Source organism: Grampus griseus (genome assembly GCF_964374135.1).
Source record: "Grampus griseus genome assembly, chromosome: 8".
Taxonomy (NCBI): Eukaryota; Metazoa; Chordata; class Mammalia; order Artiodactyla; family Delphinidae; genus Grampus; species Grampus griseus.
Window position 1 is genome coordinate 60,769,834 of NC_139002.1, and position 23,688 is coordinate 60,793,521.

A 23,688-nucleotide genomic window follows, 5' to 3' on the forward strand; every position below is an offset into this window, starting at 1 on the left:
TGGTCAGGGGCAGGGGCTCCTGAGACCATGTATGGAATGGCTGAGCCAGCCAGACTGGAAGACTGCAGTGCGGTGGCTTTCCAGGTGAGGCGAGGGAATGAGGAGATGTTGTGGTAGGGGAGAGCCAACTCCTTTCTCTAAACTCCTGAAGCACCAGTTCATGCTCAGGAGCTAGCCAGAGCCAGGGTTAAAGCCCAGGTTCATTTATTTACCTGTGTAGTCTTGAGCAGGTCACCTAACTTCTTTATATATAGTTCCTCGTCTGTAAAATGGGAATCAGGTTACCTGCCCTGCCAACCTCATGGGTTCATAACCAGCCTCAAATGAAGTTATGTCTACAGAAGTTCTTTACAGACTCTGAAGTGCTAGCAGAGGAAGTTGCTGCGTTTGCTTGTCCACAGAGCACCAATACCTGTGGCCACATCCCAAATGGGCCTATCCAGGTCTCTGTCTGTCCCAGCCTCTGCCCCAGCCTGACAGAACCCTGAGGCACCCAGCCTTGGTCCTCAGCCACCCTGCCAACCACACACCCCAGGGCCCGCCTTCCCCGGTCTTTCGTAGCTGCTTCCATTTTTCATTCTGTCGGACGCCATCTGCTTGGCCATTTTTCTCTTCAGATATTATTAGAAATATCCAGAGTTGTAATTGTTTAATGGTTGGCATTTTGCCTGTTTCACGGGGAGCCCAGATCAAGCCCACCCCAGACTCATGCCCTGGGTCTGGCAGAATTGACCAGGGACAGCTGTGCAGTGGAGTCTGCTTGGCATTATAAAGAGCTCTCTCCCAGGTGCATTATTAGAAAAGAAGGGGGAAAAGATGGCCCCTGGCGTAATCCAATTCCGCATTCTCCATGGTGTTTTTGAACTGCATAGCCCAGAGGCATGCAGCTCTTGGTGGGCTGGGAAGCTTCCTGAAAGAGAAGTCAAGATCAGAACCTCAGGTTCATGACACCTGGGGAACCCTGGTTCCCCAGGCCACCTGTCCGAGTGATGCCTGGATACTTTTGCCTCCCCAAATACCCCCATGAAGCCTGAATCCAGTTTTTGCTCAGCTTCTTTCCAACCTAGATTCTCAATTTAGCCAACTTTTGGAAGAGTGTGACTCCTTTCATATAACCCCTTCTGTCACCCTTGCCTCAACACACATCCACACATAATGTTCACAGAAGTCTAGCCTTTGCCATTTTACAGTATCTCCACCTCCCCAAATACCCCCACCCACAGGGTCTTGTTTCTGTCAGGACACTGGGGGCTCCCTCTCACCAGGCTGGGACTTCTCCATCTTCATCCCCAGCCTTCAGATACCTATGAGGTCTGTGGATTCCCATCATGGCCAGGCCTTCCAGAGGACCAAGCCAGTCAGTTTAGAGATGATCTGAGACCTAGCCCAAGGGAGAGGTTAGACAGTGTTTTCTCAGGCCCCTCTCAGAAGTCTCAGGGAGTATCTCCCAAGCAGGCAGAGTGGCTAGTCTGGTGTCCATGAGGTTGCACAGTTTTTTTTTTTTCTGCTGAGGCCAGAACTAGAAAGTATCTTAGGTAGAAGCATTAGAGATTGAGGTGACAAAGCCCACAGTGTGGACCTGAACTCCTAAGACAGGGATTCGAGACCTCTTTGATCTGATCCCACCCACAAGTACTCATGTTCATTCCTGTCTCTCCACCTCTGTCATGCTGCTGCATTTGCCCCCTCCAGATCCCACCCAGTCTCTGTGATCTGTCATCAGTCCCACTTCTTCCAAAAGCCTTCCCTGATCTCTCCAGCCGCTTCTTTGAAACCCAGCCACACAGATTATACCACACAGTATAGCATTTAGGATCTTTGCACCTCAAGAATGGACGATGCTTCCCTAAGACTGTCAACTCTTCCTCCATTGACTTGGTTTCCATGCCTTGTCCTCTGACATATATCCTTTTGCTCATCTCCCCTTAACGCTCTGGGGACCAGACCATATATGCTGTTCCATCTGCAGGATGACCTTGACATTGCACAATGGTCTCTCCCCTTCCTTCTTCTGACGGCCGTGTTTCCGTTTATGGCAACCCAAATTGATACTAGCTTTTGTAAGTAACCATATGTGACAAAAAAAGAAGACAGGTTTAGAGATGCAACTCTAACATCTCCACCAGTCAGCTGGTAATCTACTAGTTGTGTGACTTGGGCAGATCTCTTTATCTCTTGTTTCAGTTTCCTGTTCAGTATGATGGAGTTGAAAATAATATTTTCCACTCAGGGTATGGGTCTTGAGTAATAAAATGTTGGCGATTTTTCCATTGGGCCTAGCAGATAGCATGTTTAATAAATGATTCTTCTGATTGTTCTGCCTCATTCTGTTCCTACTCTTATACTTGAGTGATGCTTCTGAGCCTGACTCTCCCACTCTGTGGTTGGGCACTTAATTTCCTCATCTTGCACATAGAACCCTTGAAGAGGACAGGTTAGCACTCACTCTAGCAGAGCTGAGCCCTGGGGAACCTAGTACGTGTTTATTTCCGTTCCCCTACCTCTGCCCAGTGGAGGCCATGTTGGTGGAGGTGCTAACCAGGTGGCTCACCCTTCCATGCCCTGAGCTCCACACTACCCTTCATTGGCTTCCAGAAAGTGCATTTGGCTGTATTTCCTAACGGCAGATGAGACCTTAGTTCCCCCAAATGGGAAAGAGTTCAGAGCTCACACCCCAGATCCCCAAGGGCCTGCCATGGGCTTCTGCCTCTCCCATTTGCATAGGGGCAGGCTCAGACTCCTGCCAGTGGTGAGTAGATGGGTTACCAGTGGAGAGCTAAAGTTCCTCTCGAATTCTCCTTCACCAGCCCCCCACCCCCTTCACCTCCATTCACCATCCACCCGCCTTTCAGTTTCCTTGGCAACGCTGAGTGCTCATCCTGGAAAACTTTATCCGAAATCTGCTCTGGGCAGCTTTCCAAATCCATGCTAACCTGATTAGGTGTCTCTAGGGGCCTTGCCAGCTAATCAGATTAGGCAGCACTAATGGTAGTGAGGACTTTGAGTGGGCGCAGAGCAGTAAAACATATTGTATACTTAGTGATAATTATCCTGCCTTTTGTGTCATTGATTTATCTGCCTCCCTCCCTGTCCTCCCGTCTTATGTGTTTGGCCATAGCGATCCGGAGGAAGGAGAATGGCTGGTATGACGAAGAACACCCTCTGGTCTTCCTCTTCCTGGGATCATCTGGAATAGGTAACTGGAAGTAGATCAGCCTGTGGGGAAGGAGAGCTGGAGGAGCCCCAGCTGCTATGGGCCAGAGTCACACGACCCACCTCTCATTCAAATCTAGCTCCCAGAACAACTTCCTCCAAATTACAGAGCCAGCAAGAGGATCATCTGTCACATTAGGAACAGCTGGAATTATGCCCCTCTCTCTGGAAGCTGTGGTGTAGGACCTACTTCACCTGGAAGGCCAGGCCCTTGGGGTCCTGTGAGTCCTGGTCCAGCCACTCTGCAACCCCAGAGGCTGCCCTTTAGGAACTGAACCACCTCCACTGCCCAGTGCACCAGCCTTATCTAGTGTAGCCTGGGACATAACCCTCTAGGAAGCTAAAGAAAGCCCCTGATGGCCAGCACAGTGCTAAGTGCATAGCAAAATTGGTTGCAGTGAAATGGGTCAGGGATTTTTATAGCCATTTGGGCTGGGTTATCTGAGGCATTCTCACCCCCTCACTCTCTGCCCTCACAGATACTTCCCACTGCCACCACCACACCACCACCACCTCCCGTTGTCTTTTTGTTTTTCTCTCTCCCATTGTCTTGATAGGGAATTTCATGCATCTGTTGCCTCCTCTTCCCCTCTCAGCATCTTCATGGGTGCTCCCTCAGATGTAGGGTCCCAAAGGGTTACCATTACCTCACATGATACTATAGAACTTGACCCATACCAGATAGTGACTTCCAAAGCCTTGACCATCATGCCAAATGGCCCTTCAGAGCCACCACTTCGGTATTATCATTCCTTCTTTATGTTACAAAGCAAGGCTGTGAAGCCAAGGAGAGGTGCTTTTTATCCTCTCCCAGCCTCTATTTGGCCTGTGGCTCCAGGGCCTGGCTGGATGGCAAGACCGTGGGTGTCCAGAGAGATACAGTGCAGTGAGCCAGGAAGTCAGGGTGCTCCTAGGACAGGCAAGGTTTATGCTGGGCTTCAAAGGACAGGATGGCTCTGGATTGTAAGAGTCAACCTCTCACTCTTAGGATGCTGCTGTAGAGAAAAGGCTTCAATCCCCATCCACAAAAAATCAAGATGCAATGCAGACTTTGATTCTGGTCCCAGTTTTACCATTAATTCCCTTGGTGACTTTGAGAGAGTCACTGACCCTCTCTGAGCCTCAACATTCCCATCCATAACATACATTATTTCCAGCATCCATGCATTTCTAATATGCTTTCATCACAGGAGATAGTCATCTGGTCCTAACCCAACACTTCTCTTTTCCTTCTTATTAGGAAAAACAGAACTGGCCAAGCAGACAGCCAAATATATGCACAAAGATGCCAAAAAGGTAAGGGCTGGGATCTACGCCCAATTGGCAGGCCATGGAGAGCTCACCACTCCTGCTAGCCCAAAAAATCCTAGGCTCCCTGAATCTGGCAATAGCCAATCAAAAAGATGGGCCCTGGCCCAGGAAGCAGGCCTCAGCTATGGCCCCAACTTGGCCACCAATTGCTCCAGGAATTTGGGCAAGTTATTCAACCTCTTTGTGCCTCAATTTCTTCATCTGTGAAATAGGATGAATAATCCTTGCCCTGCCTGACTCTTGAGGCACTTGGGAGAACCCAGTGAGATTCATTTATACAACATTTCTAAGCATCTACTCTGTGCCGGGTATTGTACTAGATCCTGATAATACAGCGTTCATTAAGACACTCCCCTGCCCTGAGGAGCTCAGTCTTGAGGGGGAGACAGCTTTAGAAACATATCACTACTGTCCAGTGCCATCAAGGCCATGCTAGAGGGAGTCTCAGACCTGTAGGAGAAAAGTTTTTTTTTTTTTTTTTTTTTGCGGTATGCGGCCCTCTCACTGCTGGGGCCTCTCCCGTTGTGGAGCACAGGCTCCGGACGTGCAGGCTCAGCGGCCATGGCTCACGGGCCCAGCCGCTCCGCAGCATGTGGGATCCTCCCGGACCGGGACACAAACCCGCGTCCCCCACATCGGCATGCGGACTCTCAACCACTGCGCCACCAGGGAAGCCCCATTCTACATGACCTTTAAAACATGATTTCTTAATGCCCTAAGCTATGAGGTGGTCAGTCTCCTTTTTCCCATGACCCAGAGGCCTGGATTCTCCATAGGACAGGGCTGTGCCCATCCCCTTATTCAGACTCTGGCTTTCCAAGGCCTGCTCAGTTTGACTTTCTAGGCTGACAGGAAATACTTTCACACAGACAGAAATGTCAGAGCAGTCCTTGGAGATTGCAGAAACATTTCAACTTAAAGCCACACATTCTTCTTCCTACTGGCCTTCCCAGTGTGGAGGCATCACAGGTTGCCCATGACCCTGGATGCCCTTGCCTACTTGCTGTGGAAAGCCTCCCCAGCTGAGGTGATGAGGAATTGCCCAGGCCTCCGCCAGCCAAACTGCCAGCAACAGAGTCCTGGCCACCTCCTTTCCTGCTTTTGCCTAGCTCCCCCTTCACCACCTCCCTGAGGGCCTGGCAGCCACAGAAACAAGGTAGCTCAGGCTGTGTCCTTCTGAGCTGCATTCATAGCCCCCTTCTACTGACTCGTCCAGTAGCTGTCTGTGAGCTGTCTCAACCAAAGCTAGAGCAGACCCACTCAACAGGCAGGCAGGCAGGCAGGCAAGAAGCAGCGCATGGCATGCTAATATGCTCCAACCGAAATAGCGTTTTTAAGACAATTCATCAGGTTGGCAGCGATTGAAACAATTAGCACTCTGGAAAGGGCCATAAACTAGCAAGACTATTAGGGAAGATGCAGTTATGGGCAGGAACCACCTGATTAGGGATGAAGAATTCCGAGTGGTTTAATTTTAATACTGTCAGAAAGGTTAATATTTAATTACAAATCATAATCTCCTTATCCAAGCTGTCTTAATATGTCTTCATACACAGTGGAAGTAGAAGGAAGGTATCTGCTGACTTGCTGGTGTAGAAAGGAGAAGGGGCTTGATAAAAGACTGATGATGCAGGTCATTTTTCAGTTGGAGCATCTAAACAAGAGGCAGATTTCCATCAGTGCAGTGTGTCCTGAAAGCTGATGATGGCATCCTTCAGTACATGCCTCACCTAGGAGACGGAGTTAACACCGTCACCACCTGGAGTCAGTGGCCTGGGTGATCCAGGCTCTGGAGTCAGCCATTCCTTGGCACAGGTTCTACTGGTCCTAGACGGGTTGCTTTACCCCTCTTAAGTTTCAGCTCTTGCCTCAAAGTGAAGCTAATCAGTCCTGTGTCTAAGGTTGTCGTGAGCATCAAGTGAGATACTATGAATCACAGAGAACACAGGTTCTAGCACCCAGTAAGTGCCTGATCCCTTGTCTTATATTTATTCATCACTCTGTACTTTCCACAGCAGTACTCCCATCCATTGTCTTATTTGATCCTATAAGGAAGATAGCATAAATGCTAAATTAGACCCACTTTTTAGATGAGAGAACTGAGACCCTACAGCGTTAAGCATCCAGAGTCACCTGTTAGGGGAAGAAGTAAAATCAGAATCCAGTCTCTTAACTCTTCTCTCAGAACTGTTGTTCTCAGCCACAGGAGGAGGCTAGATTATAAACTTGTCCATTTGTCCCCATGTCACATAGGGAGATGAGAGGCATGAGAAGCCCAATATAACCATGTATTTTATTTTTAAATCATAATTGTTGCTTCTATAAAACTTCTACCTTCACCAGCCCTGAGGACCAACTCATTACAGCATCTGTGTCTAGCATAGACATTCTCTGGACATGTAACAGGCATGTTTGAAACCTGCCTTCAAAATCTGAGGGTTCTGGGCTTCCCTGGTGGCACAGTGGTTGGGGATCCGCCTGCCAATGCAGGAGACAAGGGTTCAAGCCCTGGTCCGGGAGGTTCCCACACGCCGCAGAGCAGCGACGCCCGTGCGCCACAACTACTGGTCCTGCACTCTGGAGCCCACGAGCCACAACTACGGAAGCCCACGTGCCTGGAGCCTGTGCTCCGCAACAAGAGAAGCCACCGCAATGAGAAGCCCACGTACCGCAACCAAGAGTAGCCCCCGCTCACGGCAACTAGAGAAAGCATGCACGCAGCAGGGAAGACCCAACGCAGCCAAAAATAAATAAATAAATAAATAAAATTGAAAAATAAAACAAAATCTGAGGGTTCTGGACTGTAAGCTGTCTAACCAGGGTACCTGACATCACCAGGACCCACGGAGTGATGTGTGGGAAGTGTCATGTACAGGGCCCAGTGTAAAGGAGGACTGAGCACTGACCTGGGAGTTGGTGACTTGAATTCAAGTTCTGGCTCTCTGATCCTTAGTTTCCTCATTTGTAAAGAGTCACAATACCTCCAGACCTGGCTGCCTCTCAAGGACTTGTTTGCACATTTTCATAATTTCTTTTTTATTATTAATTTATTTATGTTTGGCTGTGTTCGGTCTTCATTGCTGCGTGCGGGGGCTACTCTTCGTTGCAGTGTGCGGGCTTCTCATTGCGGTGGCTTCTCTTGTTGTGGAGCACGGGCTCTAGGCACGTGGGCTTCAGTAGTTGTGGCACACGGGCTCAGTAGTTGTGGCTCGAAGGCTCAGTAGTTGTGGCATATGGGCTCAGTTGCTCCATGGCATGTGAGATCTTCCCAGACCAGGGCTCAAACCTGTGTCCCCTGCCTTGGCAGGTGGATTCTTAACCACTGCGCCACCAGGGAAGTCCTGTAATTTGTTTACCAGACTTGTGAGCTTATTATTTTTCTCTCATTAACCTCTACTATTTCTCCCAAATTGAGCAGCTTTGTTAACTCCCATTATTAGGGTTAATAATCCTTGAGAAGAAACCTTAATGGCATTCCGTGATTTCATCCTGAAGTAGGGTGGTGAAGCCCTAACGACTGCAGTTATAGTGGCAGTATGATGAAGGGATCAAGAGCAGGGCTCTGGGTCCAATGCTAAACTACTCTGTGGAGTTGGCTGAGATCTCTGTTTACATCAGTTTTCTCATCTGTAAAATGGATTCAGTAATGGTGCCTGTCTCATTGGATTGTTATGAAGGTTAAGTGAGATAATGATGTAAAATGCTAAACACCATTCTTGGCACATAGTAAGCAATCAGTACATGTTAGATATAATTGTTATTATTGTTGCCTCACTTCTAGATAACCCTAAGGTAAGATCATTTGAAACCAAAATTATTCTAGCCAAGAAAATCAAGCCCTTAGATTTGTTGAGAGTTACTCAGCAAATCAGTAGGACTAGGATAAGAACCCAGGTAATTTGACATAAGCGTAAGTGAGCACTGAAGTCTGTACTCCCTGTTATCTTGGGGCATTGATTGACACTGGTTCTGGACACAAAGCTCAGAACCCTTCAAATGAAGATGCCAAGAGCCCAGCTGATTGATGGAGTGGGAAATATGAGGCAGGAGGGTAGAGTGGCTAAGAGCACAGGCTTGGAGCCAGATTGTCAAGCTTGAGTGACCTTGGGCAAGTTACTTTAATCTGTGGCTCGGTTTTCTCATCTGTAAGGTGGGAATGATAATACTACTTTTATCTCATAGACTTACACACATTCTAAGCCCTTTATAGCTTGCTTATTTAGAACATCGCCAGACACATAGTAAGCGCCCAGTGAGTGTCACCTATTATCCAGATACCCATCTCGTGGCTTCCAGCTCATTGCTCCCTCTGGGCAGCACTCCCAGCTTCCCCATGTCTATCTTCCCACACTTCCTGAAGCCAGTGTTTCTCTTGGCCGAGCTGCCTGGGTCCCTCTGAAGATGCTTGCTGGCTAATGCTCTATGTCCTCTGATAACACACCCTCATGACCTTAAGAACTTCTCCAAGGCCTTTCCAACCTCTTGGATTAGGTCCTCTCCTCAGGCCATGACATAAAGGAGAAACAGCGAGAGGGCATAAGGGCCTGAGTATATAGGAAGAAACTGCAGCTCCAAAAGGGAAAGCAGCCAAGGCCACACAGATAGTGGAGAACTGGGGCTGGAAGCCAAGCCTTGGGCTCTTTCTGCCACCCTATACCTCATGTACAGAGTGACAGGACAGAAAAAAATAGAATACATCACAGACTGAATTTCTGGCCAGCAACTGAACTAGAGTATAACCTGGATTTCAGACATAGCTACCTCCCTCTCAGGGTCTTGGCGCGCCCTCCCTCATCCCCAGCTCTCAGGAGAAGCATAGGCAGTGGGTGCATTCTCTTAGCTGGAAGCATGTGCCAGTAGGAGAGGAGCCTGAGGAGTCTCTGGGGAACCCTGATCTGGGTGGAGAGACAGGGCCTCTGAATGCCCTTATAATGCCCTAAATCCCTAAATTCTTCATGAAAAGTCATGGGCATTCTGCTTGTTTTAACTCGCAAATCCCACTCCAGAGGGTGTGCTCCTCCCCTGGGGCTAATTATGGTTGAGCCTCACCCCAGGGGGCCAGTTCCCTGGAAATCAGCCCTAGGCCCAACCATGGAGAGAGAAGGGCTGCAAGCTACATTCTAGATAGCTCTTAAGTGAAAACATGTAAATAAATGAGAAAGATTTATTAGTTTAAAAGAAAAGTAGGGGGCTTCCCTGGTGGTGCAGTGGTTGAGAGTCTGCCTGCCAATGCAGGGGACACGGGTTCGTGCCCCTGTCCGGGAAGATCCCACATGCCACGGAGCGGCTGGGCCCATGAGCCATGGCCGCTGAGCCTGCGCGTCCGGAGCCTGTGCTCCGCAACGGGAGAGGCCACAACACTGAAAGGCCCGCATACCGCAAAAAAAAAAAAAGAAGAAAAAAAGAAAAGTAGGGACTTCCCTGGTGGCGCAGTGGTTAAGAATCCGCCTGCCAATGCAGGGGACACGGGTTCGATCCCTGGCCTGGGAAGATCCCACATGCCGCGGAGCACCTGGGCCCGTGTGCCACAATTAGCCTGCACTCTAGAGGCCACGAGCCACAACTACTGAAGCCCACGTGCCTAGAGCCCATGCTCCACAACAAGAGAAGCCACTGCAATAAGAAACCTGCACACCGCAACAGAGTAGCCCCTGCTCGCTGCAACTAGAGAAAGCCTGCGCACAGCAACGAAGGCCCAACGCAGCCAAAAAATAAATAAATTTATTTTTTTTAAAAAACTGTGATAAAAAAATTTTTTAATAAATAATATAAAAATAAATTGGTGCAGCCACTGTGGAGAGCAGTATGGAGGTTCCTTAAAAAACTAAAAATAGAGTTACCGTATGTCGCAGCAATCCCTCTCCTGGGCATATATCCAGAAAAGACGAAAACTCCAATTTGAAAAGATACATGCAGCCCAGTGATCATTGCAGCACTATTTACAATAGCCAGGACATGGAAACAACCTAAATGTCCATCGACAGACGAATGGATAAAGAAGATGTGGTACATATATACAATGGAATACTACTCAGCCATAAAAAAAAGAATGAAATAATGCCATTTGCAGCAACATGGATGGACCTAGAGATTATCATACTAAGTGAAGTAAGTCAGACAGAGAAAGACAAATATTGTATCGTACACTTATATGTGGACACTAAAAGAATGATACAGATGAACTTATTTATGAAACAGAAATAGACTCTCAGACGTAGAAAACAAACTCATGGTTAACAAAGGGAGAAGGGGGAGAGGATAAGTTAGTAGTTTGAGATTAACATATACACACTACTATATATAAAAAAGGTAAGTAATAAGGACCTACTTATAGCACGGGGAACTGTATTCAATATCTTGTAATAATCTATAATGGAAAAGAATCTGAAAAAGAATATATATATGTATATATGTGGGTGTGTGTATGTATAACTGAATCACTTTGCTGTACACCTGAAACTAACACAACTTTGTAAATCAACTATACTTAAAAAAAAAGAAAAAGGGGCATGTGCCCACATAGACTTGCAAGGTTGAGGGCACCATGGAGCTGTCTGGGTGCTTGTTGCTCCCCTCCATCTCATCATGATCCCACGCTGATGGTGACTGACTTTGTCCATGTCAGCCTGCCCCACTCAGGTGCTGCTAGAGACCAGAGACATAGCTCCAGTGCTTGGCACACACAGTATGCCCTCAGGAAATGTGGGATGAGTGGATGATGTGGTGATCAGACCCAGTAGAAGCCTGAAAAAAGAGACATTCCAAGCCAGATTTAAGGCAGGAACACGACTTGGGTTTATTAAGGTAGGGCATGAGGGAATCGTGGGGGATGAGTGGACAGAAAAAGGAGGCAAGGAGCCAGAAAAAACTATATCATGAAAATGGGATAGAAAATCTTGGCTTGGTGTGGCTTAAAAGCCGAAATATATTTGAGATCTCTCCTCCTTAACCCTTCCCCCTGCCTTCTTCAAATGGACTCCTGCTTGTTTCCACACAGGGTTTCATCAGGCTTGACATGTCTGAGTTCCAGGAGCGGCATGAGGTGAGTGAGAGTCCTTGGTGAAGTGTGGTTTGGAGAGCCTGTCAACAGGGCTCTGCCTGGCTATTTTGATGTGACTTGTCGATTAGGCCTGAGATAATTCCAGCAGCCTTGGGATTTGTCCTTTGCGGGGAGCATATGTACACAGCAGGGTCACTGATCTGTTTTGCATACGATTTGCTCTGAAGAGTAAACACAGAAAAGATCATCTGCTCTCCCATCACAGCAGGATTCCTTCCACCCAAAGAGACAACCTGATTGTCCTTGTTGAGACAGGCAATCTTAACAGTATATAAAGCCATCTTACCGTTGCATGTCCCATATTGGAAACTAAAAGCATAGAAAGGCCTTCCTAACTTATTTCCTTCCTTCCATCAGGTGGCCAAATTTATTGGGTCCCCACCAGGCTACATCGGCCATGAGGAGGGTGGCCAGCTGACCAAGAAGCTGAAGCAGTGCCCCAACGCTGTGGTGCTCTTCGATGAGGTGGACAAAGCCCATCCAGATGTGCTCACCATCATGCTGCAGCTGTTTGATGAGGTGCCAGTCAGCTTGGGCCGGGATGGAGTTGGGGACACCTGTAGGTATGGGGGGCTGTGAACAGCAGGACCCAGGGGCCCAGAATTGATCATTCCTCAAGTTGCTGCTTCCTCGTGTGTACGTTCAGTCACTTAGCAGGTGTGGCTTCACCCCTTCTCTGGACCGGGGCCCAGACTGGGCACCCAAGGAAGACCAGCACTGCCCAACAGTTGAAATGTTGTGGCTGCCCAGACTACCTTCGAAAGAGACAGAATGGGACAGGGGTGCCAGGGGAGAGAGAGAGAGAGCTGAATTTTTAGTTCTAGCTCTGCCCCATCTCTCGGCATCAGGGACCTCGTTTGACAAACAAGGAGGCTGGATCCAATAAGCTCCAAGAACCTTTCTGGCTCAGACAGCTCCTGCTCCTCCCCATGTCAGCCATCATTTTCACCAGTCCTTTAAAACGCCAGGGACGTTGCTGCTGTCTGTGATGGTGACCATGATGATGGAATGGTGGTGCCCTGGTTCATGGAACCATCTTCTCCTGAGGAGCTCCAGGCTGGTCACAAGCAAGGACAGTCTCCCTCTTAACTGGTGAAATGAGCTCTAAATGAGAACAACTTCCTCTTTTTCAGCACAGTCTATGTAATAGGCCTGTGCTAAAGACTTTACAGACGTTCTTGCTAATCATCACAATAGCCAGGCAAGGTACCAATCATTTGTTACAGATGAAGAAACTGAGGTTCAGCAAGGTTATAAATGACTTGCCCAAGGCCACAGAGCTACTGTGTGGAAGAGCCAGAAATGGGCTGCAGATACATCTGGTCCCAGAGCCCCAGTTCTCCCCATCTGTACCAGTCCTTATCTTGAGCAGCGGAGGGAGAGCTTATGATCGTGGGAGGGGCTGCCATCCACCTTTTCCAGGGGTCCTGCAGAACTGGGGATGAGGCCTCCCATCTGCTCCCATGCAGGGGCTATATTAGCCAGCACATGGCCGGATGGAGTCTAGTCCAGGGAAAATGTCCAGCCCCATTTTCCCTCCAGCCCTGGGAAAATGGAAAGAGGTTTGCTGCCCATGTCAAAGTGCACTAACAAAATGCAGGAATGGATACCCGTGGACCAAATAGCACATCAGGTACCAAGCCAGGAAGAACCAGATCCAAATGTCCCCACAGCTGCCCACTGCCTGTCCCACCTGGCCCAGCATCCTTGCCCCTGCCCCAGTTTATTGCTCTCTTCCTAGGCTCTCATCTGCTCCCTGTCTCGAGACCCACCCCCCACCCCCACTGAGGAATGAAGGCCAAGCCTTCAAAGGTCACATATTCTGTTTCCCGCACCTGTGCTCTGAGACCACCCCGACCCCGACCCCCGCTGCCGCCTTCTAGCCTCTTGGTGGGATTCAGGTACACAGCTGTGGACCAGACCCAAACCTGCCCTCTGGGAACTCCCTACCTAGTAGACAGCAGAAAGGAGATATGATAAAGTTGACATTTTTGTACTTTGTGTGCAGGGCACTGTTATTGCATGTATGAACTCCTTTAATCCTCCCAGAAGGAGGATTGGTTCCCAGAAGATGGTTATTATTACTGACTCCATGTAACAAATGTAGAAACTGAAGTAAAGTGAGACGATTTATTCACCCATGGTCACACAGTTGGGAAGAGGAAATCCAGGATTTGAACCCAGGCAGTCCAGTTCCAGAGCCTGCAGCTAAAATAGTAACTACCATGCAGCCAAGGCCAAAAGAGAACAGTAGATCTGGAATGAAGCATTCACAGGAAGGGAGAGCCCGGCTTAGGGAAGGTGAGCACAGCAGCCTGGTTGGCCTCTCACTTCCCTGGAGAGGTTCCTGGTCCAGAAAGAGGGAAGGCAACTGCTGACTGAAATACAACCAACCCCACCTGGAAAATGCTTACCACTCCCGTGTGTAAGCCCTGTCCACCCCACCCACTGCTGCTGTCACTCCACTGACTACCTTGGGGAGTTGATAATAACTCCTTCCTACAGCTCCCGACAACCTGCTACAGTTTCTGATGTTTATGCCCTTGCTTCCATTGACCAAAGCTGCCATCTGAGCTTACTTAGCCAGATTTATGCATGTTTGCTTCTTGAGGACAGAGACCTTGTCTCACTCCAACCATTCCCAGAACCCACAGCGCCAGGAGAAATGCCCTGTTGACTAACTTAATTCAGTAGTAATTCAGCAAACCTTCCAAGGATGAATAAGTATTTGCCAGGTGAACAGAGTGGAGAAGGGCTGGCAGTAGACACCCAGTGTGCAGAAGCACAGGGGCATGAGGCAGCCTGGTATATGCAGAGAACTACAGCTGTTCAGTATTGATCGACTGCAGAGGGAAAGGGAGAATAGAATGGTGGAGATAGGTGGATAAGGTAGACAGGGGCAGGTTAGAATGCCAGGCAGAGGAGTGTGGACTTTTTTGGTGAATAGTAAGAAGCCTTTAAAAACTTTAGGCAAGAGAGAAATATGATCAGGTTTTCACTTTATAAAGATCCTATAGGCAGCAGTGAGCAAATGGACTAGAAGGAAGAAGAGAGTCCAGTGAGGAGACTGTTGAAGAGTCCAGGCGAGAGCTTGGGAGGCCTGCTCTCAAGCAGGGCTGTGAGATGGGGAGAGCTCCCGGGAAGTCCGCTGTGCAGGGCTCGGTGGTTGGATGTGAGGAGAGAGGGAGGGACCAAGGATGACCAGCGGCAGGATTTCTGGCCTGGGTGACCCATGGGTGCTGCTGCCATCAACCTGCGGCAGGGAACACAAGGGGATGAGCAACAGATTGATAAGGAAGGTAAGGAGCTAAGGTTTGGAATTGTTGAAAATGAAATGCCACAGTCAGATGGGTATGTCCAAGAAGTCGCTCATCAGTTTGAGCGGTGTGGAGTGTAAGAGAGGCCTGCACCGGAAGCAGAGACTCAGGAATGCTTCAGCACAGAGAGAGTACCAGAAGCCACAGGAAGGGGTGAGATCTCTGACCTAGTGAGAGTATGGTGTGCAGAGAAGAGAGGTAAGAACAGCCTTGCAACCTCTCCAAAAAGAGTCAAAGGCAGAATTGCCAGAGAGTAAGAGGCAAACCAGGAGAAGGTGGTTCAGTGCGGGGCAGAGAGGACAGAGGGAGAACAGACAGTCCCTGCCTCAGTGTTTCTGAGCGAGGGGGAGACAGGCAGCAAAGAGCAGTCCAGCCACTGTGGTGAGTGGTGTGCTAGGATAAGTAGGAGTTATAAGGGCACCTGATCCAGTCTGGGGGAATAGGGAAGCCCCCCGCCCCATATCCACCCAGCCCAGACCTCCCAAGCTTGGACCCAGAAAAGCAGAAGCCCTAATGCTCTCACCAAAACATCAAGCAGAGCTAATGCAGGTCACTTCTCTGTTGACCCCAGAGTCTGTAGCACAGGGCAGAAGTCCTAGGAAGCCCACCCACTGCTCCTCCCTTCAAGGACAGAAACGGGGGAAAGCAGCCCCTATAACCCTGAGGTGAGCATTCACGCGCCACCCAGGATGCGTGCACTCCAGTCGTTGCTGAGAGGCAGGACAGCAACAGCTCCCTCTTTGGGACACATTTTCTTGCCAGGGACTCTGAGGAGAAGGAGACGTGAACAGTGTGAAGGTCACCCTTTGGGTCAGTAATACACTGCACCTGCTCCCCTCACCCACCTGGGACCCATCCTCAGGCCCAGTTATGAGCAGAGCTTTGATCTCTCTGAAAGAAATGGCCACTGGTTATTGCTCTGGCCAGTACAGCAGTGTGTGTGCTCAGTCCTCAGGGATGAGCTCTGCGAACACACACAGGGTCATCTGCACGCACTTGGGCACATCACACATGCACGCAGACATGGTCCCCAAAACTAGAGTTGCCCTTAGTGGATTCTGTCGTGTTGTAACCCATAAGCAGGGGGTGAAGTAGGAAGCTAATGGCCAAGCTCAGGAACATCTGCTTGCACTCTTGCCTTCTCTTCGTCCCTCCCAAGGCTGGGACGGGAGAGTGACCAGGATTTGGATCTCGAGGGCCCTGTTGAATAGACCCCCTTGGAACTAACACTTTCTGAGGCCTGTGCCAAGGTCCCATGTAAAGTGAGGCAGAAAAGCACTTGGTACTGTGCCCAGTACACAGTAGGCGCTCAGTTAATGCACATTCCTTTTTTACCTCTGAGGGCCAGGGCTGGTCTGCCTTTGCATTGGCTTTAGAACCAAGGGCTGACCTTGAGTGAGGCCCTCGCCACCAGGGAAAGGGGAACACTTGAGGAGGATTGGTTACCTGAGGCTGGGGCAGGGCCCAGCATCACTGGCTTGGGCAGGTGCCAACAGGCTGAGGTCAGTGACCTTTCCCCAAAGCCAGGTTCTCAAACTTGGCAGGAGTTATGCTTTTGCCTGCAACCCAGATGAGTTCCCAGGAAGGTCTGCCTCTCCCCACACCTGTCCCGGTAGCTTGTTTCCTGTCAGGATCAAAGGATGCAAACTGAATTTGGCAGAATTCTGAGAAATTTTTATTTAGGGAAAGAAAATTGCATGAGGCCTCATTTTATCCCACACTGTTGGTATGACCCCAGTAGCCTGGTGTACAGTGAAGGATATGGGTTCTGGGGTCAGACAGTTCAATAGAGCCTCAGCTCTACTGTATTTTAGCTGTGAGACCTTGTACAAATTACTTAACCTCTCTGAGCCTCAGCTTCTTTGTAGGGGTGGTGAGGATTCAAGCATTCAGCAAGCAAGTGTTGAGCACATGCTATATGCCAGACACTGTTCTAGGACCCAGTGAGAGCAAGACCCAGCTTCTGCCCTCATAAAGCGACCTTCTAGTGGGCAGAGTGCAACAGTGCACGGAAAGCACTAAGCAGGGCACCGGCAGTGGAAGTAGATGTGCCCATCAAAGTCAGACTCCATCAGTTCCTCTCAATGGGGCCCTGATTAGTGCTTTTTTATAAATGACTGCAAAGTGCTGTTGTACCATGCTAGCCTTGAGGTTTGCTGAGTGGGCAGAGTTCCTTGCCCTTGAACTGAATGGCCCTGGACAGCTACAATTTTCTCATTCTTCTGTCTCCTCCCTCTACTGTTGCCCCTTTTCTCTTTCCTTGTGCATCTGTTTCTAGTAAAGATGCTTTCTTCTGTGTCACCTCTAGAAAAAGCTAAAGATTCCAAGGCAATTTCCCAAGTTGGTTAAAGGAGGGACATTAACCAGGCCAGAGGATGGCTCTAAAGATGCAGAGATTATACCTGTTTCAGTTCATTTACCTGGTCCTCACAATGACCCTGTAGAATACCCTCCTCTGACCTCCTACAGCAGCGTGGCCTTCCCTTTATCATAACATTTAACCACTGAATTGTGACTGCTTGTTTCCTGACCTCACTCCTTCTCTAGACTGGGAGCATGTCAGAGGCTCAGTGAGTCCCCAGTGCCCCAACACAGAGCCTGGCCCAGACTGGGCCTCCAGGAGAGTGTGTTGGATGGATGCATGTACAGTCAGGCTGGCTTCTGGGTGCCCTCAGAGATGCCAGACAGCAGGTTCAGTCTCAACCTGGGGCACTCCCAGCAGGTGAGCACTGTAGCCGAGGTGTGAGAACAGTGCTCAGAGACCCCAGAGGAGGGAGTGCTGACTCTGCTGGAGGAGGGAGAGGCACAGGGGTTCTGGAGAGAGCTCCTGGGAGAGGGGCCCAGCCTTACCACTCCCTGACCATGCAGTCACGGTTCCTTCCCAGGGCCGGCTGACAGATGGAAAAGGGAAGACCATCGACTGCAAGGACGCCATCTTCATCATGACCTCCAACGTGGGCAGTGACGAGATAGCACAGCACGCGCTGCAGCTGAGGCAGGAAGCTTTGGAGATGAGCCATAACCGGATCGCCGAGAACCTTGGTACAGCACGTGGCCCGAGCTCTCTGGGCAACTGGTCAAGTGACCAGGCCGCCAGCACATCTCCTGAGGTCAAGGATGGCAGGATGGCATTGGTGTCCTGGGGCCAGATGAGGGCCCTGGTAGCATCTTTGTTCCTAGCTGGTCCTGACCAGACACCAAGCACCCTACTAGATAGTGGAGGGAGGCAGACAGATGGTGCCCCTACTTCCTCAAGAAATCCCCAAGTCTCTTGGGTGACAGGAGGGCTCCAGACAGAGTAATGGACAGAGCCACACCAGGGCATGGGGCCAGGAAGAGACCAGGGCCTAAGGGGACTGAAGGGATGCACACTCAACAGATGGAGACACCTCGGTGCAATGAGGGGATAGCAGATCAGAAACCGTATGGAGGTGACACAGCCTTTTTCAGCCAGGGAGCCTTCCTGCATAGGAGGAAAGGAGGAGCATGTCAGGCAGGAGGCCACATCTGTCACCTTTCTATTTAGGATTGAACTCTCCAGCCCAGTCTTGGTCCTGACTCTTCTCCTCTCCCCTCCCCTCCTTCATACAGTTCCTACCAGTACATGAGCAGTGGAAGGGCCTAGGAGGTACCCAGTCCAGGCCTCTCATTGTGCAGGTGAGGAGAAGGCTGAGGCTCAGACAGCCTGAGACCTTGACCAGGAACACACAGACCATAAGGGTCAGGACCAGGGCTTTTTTCATGGATAGAGTGAAGGAGCAGGCACAGCTCCCAAAGGTCCTGGGTTTATGATTCTGTCTCTACAGGGGATGTCCAGACTAGTGACAAGATCACCATCTCTAAGAACTTCAAGGAAAATGTGATTCGCCCCATCCTAAAAGTAAGAGCTCTTTGTCATTCCTGCTGGAGCCTCGGGTCGGGGGGGATCCCCTTAGCCATCGTGAAGATACAGAAACCCTCCCACACCCATCTTCCCCAATAGGGTCCAGTAATTCCTTTATACCCTCTGGGTCACTGAGTTCACCCCATCCGTAACCTGGCCCTATAGGCTCACTTCAGGAGAGATGAGTTTCTGGGACGAATCAATGAGATCGTCTACTTCCTCCCCTTCTGCCACTCGGAGCTCATCCAACTCGTCAACAAGGAGCTGAATTTCTGGGCCAAGAGAGTAAGAGCGGGGACTGCCTGTGGGTGGGGGTGGGATATATGCCCACTGGAAGTCAGGGAACACTGGGCTGGGAGCGCCACCCCCAGAAGAAGGAGCACAGAGGGGTCCAGTGGCTATAGGGCACACAGTCTCTCACAGGCCCAGGCCTCAGGCCAGAGCGCTGAGAGATAGAAAGCCCTGGCCCACATTCAGGCATGCTCCTATCTGACCTGTCCCAGGCCAAGCAAAGGCACAACATCACACTGCTCTGGGACCGTGAGGTGGCAGACGTGTTGGTTGACGGCTACAACGTGCACTATGGCGCCCGCTCCATTAAGCATGAGGTGAGCACAGGAGCCTGAGAGAAGTGAGGCATCTCCACACCTCCCTCCCTGGTGCCCCCAGACGCATTCCCTGGGCTCCCAGTCTGTCCAGACAGGCAGGAATTGTTCTTAGAGCAGATGCTTCTTCAGAACCAAAAACAATATAATCAAGTAAAACCCCTATCCTAAAGGGTAACTGAGTTTGAACCCCTACCAGTGTGAGAAACTGGGCTGAGAACCTCAGAAACTGACATTAATGTGTCATTAGCACTGTCGTGCAAGCTTGCGTTGTTAGCCTTTTGCAGATGAAAAAGCTGAAGCTTTGAGTAAGTACTTGCCTGAGCAGTAAGTGATAGAGCCAGGCCTCCAGGCTTTGGCAGTGAAGACCACTTCACCTACCACCTGCAGGTGGAGCGCCGTGTGGTAAACCAGCTGGCGGCCGCCTACGAGCAGGACCTGCTGCCAGGGGGCTGCACTCTGCGCATCACTGTGGAGGACTCAGACAAGCAGCTACTCAAGAGTCCTGAACTGCCCTCACCCCAGGCTGAGAAGCGTCCACCCAAGCTGCGGCTGGAGATCATCGATAAGGACAGCAAGACCCACAGATTGGACATCCAGGCACCACTAAACCCTGAGAAGGTGTGCCACACCCTCTAGTGTCTACCTACCTGCCTATACGTGCCCTAAACACCTAATAAAGCCCCCTTGGCTGTGGCATGGTAACGACCTACCTTCTCCTCCTGCCTCTCACTCCTCTCCAAAGTCAAAAGCAGGAATTTTGCCCTACCCTGATCCCTTCCTGTGGGCCCCACATGTGCTAACAGGTCTCTGGGAGAGGAGCTGCTCCTCCATCCCCTTCAAGCCAGGGGGAAGAGGGAGGTCTCTTATCTCTGTCCTTCAGCATGATCCCCATGTCCCAGCGTCTCTGGAACTTTATCATGTTTCCTGGAAGCTCAGAAGTATGGCAGCTGAGAACAGATCTGGCTGGAAAGAGACAGGGACCAGGCTGTGACCTGCCACCCTTTACTGGCTCTCATGCAACTGAGTCCCCAGAATGTCTCCACTGGGAATGGAGAAGAATGCAGAGGCCCAGGCACAGAGGTTCTGTATTTAAGCCGTAGCTTCCTCTTTCCCAAGCTCTAAAATTCCAAGGGAAAGGGACTCTCAGGGACACTACTGTGTCATAGCTACTGTTGCTCCCCACCCCATGTTCAGAGGTCAGACCAGAGCATGTCTCTCCAGCCTTGGAACTAAGCCAGCATAGGGCATCTTTAGGAGGAAGGCTGACTGGGCACTACCCTGCCCTACACGGAGACTGGACAGAAGTTACCAAATGACCAAGCAAGGTCAGCTCTACAGGGCCTCCTTCAGGAGACCAACTACGTAGACATTGGGGAACTGCAGGAGGAGGAATCATGGGGTCGGGCTCTGCCCAGATGGCCATGGAGCCTGCCTCAGCCCTGTCTATACTATGATCCCAGCTAAGTGAACCTGGAATAAACAGCTCCCCTGTGCAGTCTGCATGTTAGTCACTAAGCAGAGGGACTGCACACCATCCCCCAAGGCATTCCACAGACAAGACATGTTCCAGCCTCAGCTTAGCAGGGCACAGCAAGGCTTGGTACACCTTGGGAACCATCTGCAATAGCCACCATCGATGACCATGTCATCACCCTCCCCCTGCGGGGCCATTTTGGAACCTTCCTTTGGTGTTACAAAGTCTCTTTCAGGAAGCAGAAAATGGGGACAGGAATCAAAATCCCTTGGGTGATGACAACATGGCAGGTGTGAGGCAGTCAGAAGCCAGAACGTGGGCTCCAGCAGATGCTCCAGCAATCACTGTCCAGCCCCTCAAGGAGTTGTCTGCTGCTTCTTAACCTCAGTGACTGCCATTCTTTTTTTTTTTAATTTATTTTATTTACTTATTTTTGGCTGCGTTGGGTCTTTGTTGCTGCACGCGGGCTTTCTGTAGTTGCAGCGAGTGGGGGCTACTCTTCGTTGCGGTGTGTGGGCTTCTCATTGCTGTGGCTTCTCTTGTTGCAGAGCATGAGCTCTAGGTGCACAGGTTTCAGTAGTTGTGGCACGTGGGCTCAGTAGTTGTAGCTCACGTGCCATTCTTTTTGTGTGTTATTATTATTATTATTTTACTTCTTGCTCTGAAATAATTTTAGACTTACAGGTAGTTGCCAAAATAATAGAGTTCCCATGCACCCTTCACCAGCTTCTCCTAATATTAACATCTTTAAAAATTATTAAATTACAGTATAATTAGTAAAACCAGGAAATTAACATGATACAGTACTACTAACTAATCTGTAGACATTCAAATTTTGCCATGTTCCCCACTGATGTCCTTTTTCTGGTCCAGAATCCAATCGAGGAGCCCACATTGCATTTTGTTATGTTTTCTTCATCTCCTTCAGCCTGTGACAGTTCCTCTGGCTTTCTTTGCCTTTTATGACCTTGACACTTTTGAAATGTCCAGATCAGTTAATTTGTAGAATGTCCCTTAATTTGGATTTGCCTGCTGTTTTCACATGATTAGATCAAGGCTCTACATTTTGGGCAAGACTAACCCACAAGTGATGCTGTGCCCTTCTTAGTGCCTCATAGTGGCAGCACATGGCTGAGGTTGTGTGTGCCAGTTTCTCCACTGTAGGTTTACTAATTTCCATTTTGAAATTAATAAGAATCTCATGGAAAGATAGGAGCTGTATAGATGTCTTATTTATCCTTAGAATTTTGCCTATTGATTTTTAGCATCCATCAATGGTTCTTACTTATAACAAGCATTAATACTGTATTTGCCTAATGATGACTTTTCTTATTCCATCTATGTTTATTAATTGGTATTCTACTGTAAGGAACAGCTGTCTCTTTTCCCCCATTTATTTATTCAGTAATTTATTTATATTAGTATAAACTAATGGATATTTGTTTTAGTCTATGGGTTATAACCTAATACTAACATAGTTTTTTCTTTGCTCATTTGGCCTAGATTTGGCCATTGGGAGCTCCTAAATTGGCTCCTGTGTTGTTTCAACATTGCCCCATCATTTTTTTTAGTATTGCCGTACTTTCTGGTACCACAGGATATTCCAGGCTCACTCATACTTTTCTTGTCCCAGCCCTGGCATCAGACATTTCTCTAAGCAGCTCCTGGTTCCTTTTATTTGAGAATGGTACTTAGAAACTAAGGTGGTATATTCATTGCTACTGGAGTGTTGTTGCTTCTAGGCCTTTTCAGCACACAAAGCTAGGAAATATATGTGTGTATGTTAACACATGTATCACACACAACTGAATTTATTACTGTATCTGTCTATCTGTATATTATTAAAAACTATGAGTCCGTATTGATGCCTACAGTTCCAATCCAACACCACAAGGTTTGCAATTTGCCCTTATTATTATGACTTTACTATTCTTTTTCTGCTTCTTCCTCTCCTGCTATCTCTGTTTCTTCTCCTCTCACTCTGTTTTTTGTTCAGACTTCCCTTAGAGGCTCTAATTAAGTCAGTCGGTGACCATCCTGTATGGAACATTCCTATTGGATAAAGTTCTTATGCTTGACTGTCAGTCCCTTGGTTTAGTCAGCTGCGGCCAGGAGCAGCAGACATATAACTCAAAACCAGATAATTTTTGTACAAGAAAACCCAATGGCCACCTTTCTGAGAAGACGGTAGGGGACAGGGTAGACCCTCAGATTCTGAGGAACTTAAGTATCACTTGTAGGGAATCTTAGCTAGACCTCCTAGGTGATGTTGGACCATAGCATCCTAGGCAGTATTCAGCTCACTTGCATTATTTGTTCTATGTAAGAACAGATAGAGTGTAAGATCCAAGAGGGCAGATACCCAGTTATTCCACTCACTATCCTATTCATAGAAGCTGGCACAGAGCCATCACATGATGGCTGCTCCAGGTATTTGGATGGATGGGTGGGCCCTGCAGCAAGCATAGACCTTCATAGTGAGTCCCAGGACAGAACAGTATCATATGTTCATGGAGCACACATTTGTCATGTGTTTGTGGCCAGGCAGTAGAACCTGCTAGACCCTTAGTGAATGGGGCAAAGTAAGACCCCAGATACTTACTGAGTATCCAGAAATACTTGAGGCTGGACTTGCAAATGAAAATGTAATATCTTTATTGTTCAAAAGGAAAAATTCAAAGATATGTAGTGATGGTTTTAGGAATTTAGAAAAAAACACATTTAAAGCATAGGAAAATAGAAAATGGATCAATTAAAGATAAAACCTGAAGTTAAGTAGGAATTCAAAAAACAAAAAAGGAGAAAGGATAAGAAAACTATTC

At 49.0% G+C, this 23,688-nt stretch overlaps 1 protein-coding gene across 2 annotated transcripts in view; it reads left to right on the plus strand.

The window, feature by feature from the left end:
- Window positions 1-22,709, plus strand: part of CLPB (ClpB family mitochondrial disaggregase) — a 155,360-nt gene extending 132,651 nt beyond the window's left edge. The window contains exons 8-16 of one of the 2 annotated variants that reach the window (XM_082659850.1): window positions 3,119-3,196; window positions 4,454-4,509; window positions 11,522-11,566; window positions 11,942-12,103; window positions 17,787-17,943; window positions 18,708-18,781; window positions 18,950-19,069; window positions 19,288-19,392; window positions 19,780-22,709. In XM_082659850.1, the coding sequence (XP_082515976.1) occupies window positions 3,119-3,196; window positions 4,454-4,509; window positions 11,522-11,566; window positions 11,942-12,103; window positions 17,787-17,943; window positions 18,708-18,781; window positions 18,950-19,069; window positions 19,288-19,392; window positions 19,780-20,028 (1,046 nt within the window). In that variant the 3' untranslated portion in view covers window positions 20,029-22,709. The remainder of the gene's footprint in view (window positions 1-3,118; window positions 3,197-4,453; window positions 4,510-11,521; window positions 11,567-11,941; window positions 12,104-17,786; window positions 17,944-18,707; window positions 18,782-18,949; window positions 19,070-19,287; window positions 19,393-19,779) is intronic. The other variant, XM_082659851.1, reaches the window with a different exon arrangement.
- The last annotated feature ends 979 nt before the right edge of the window (window positions 22,710-23,688 follow it).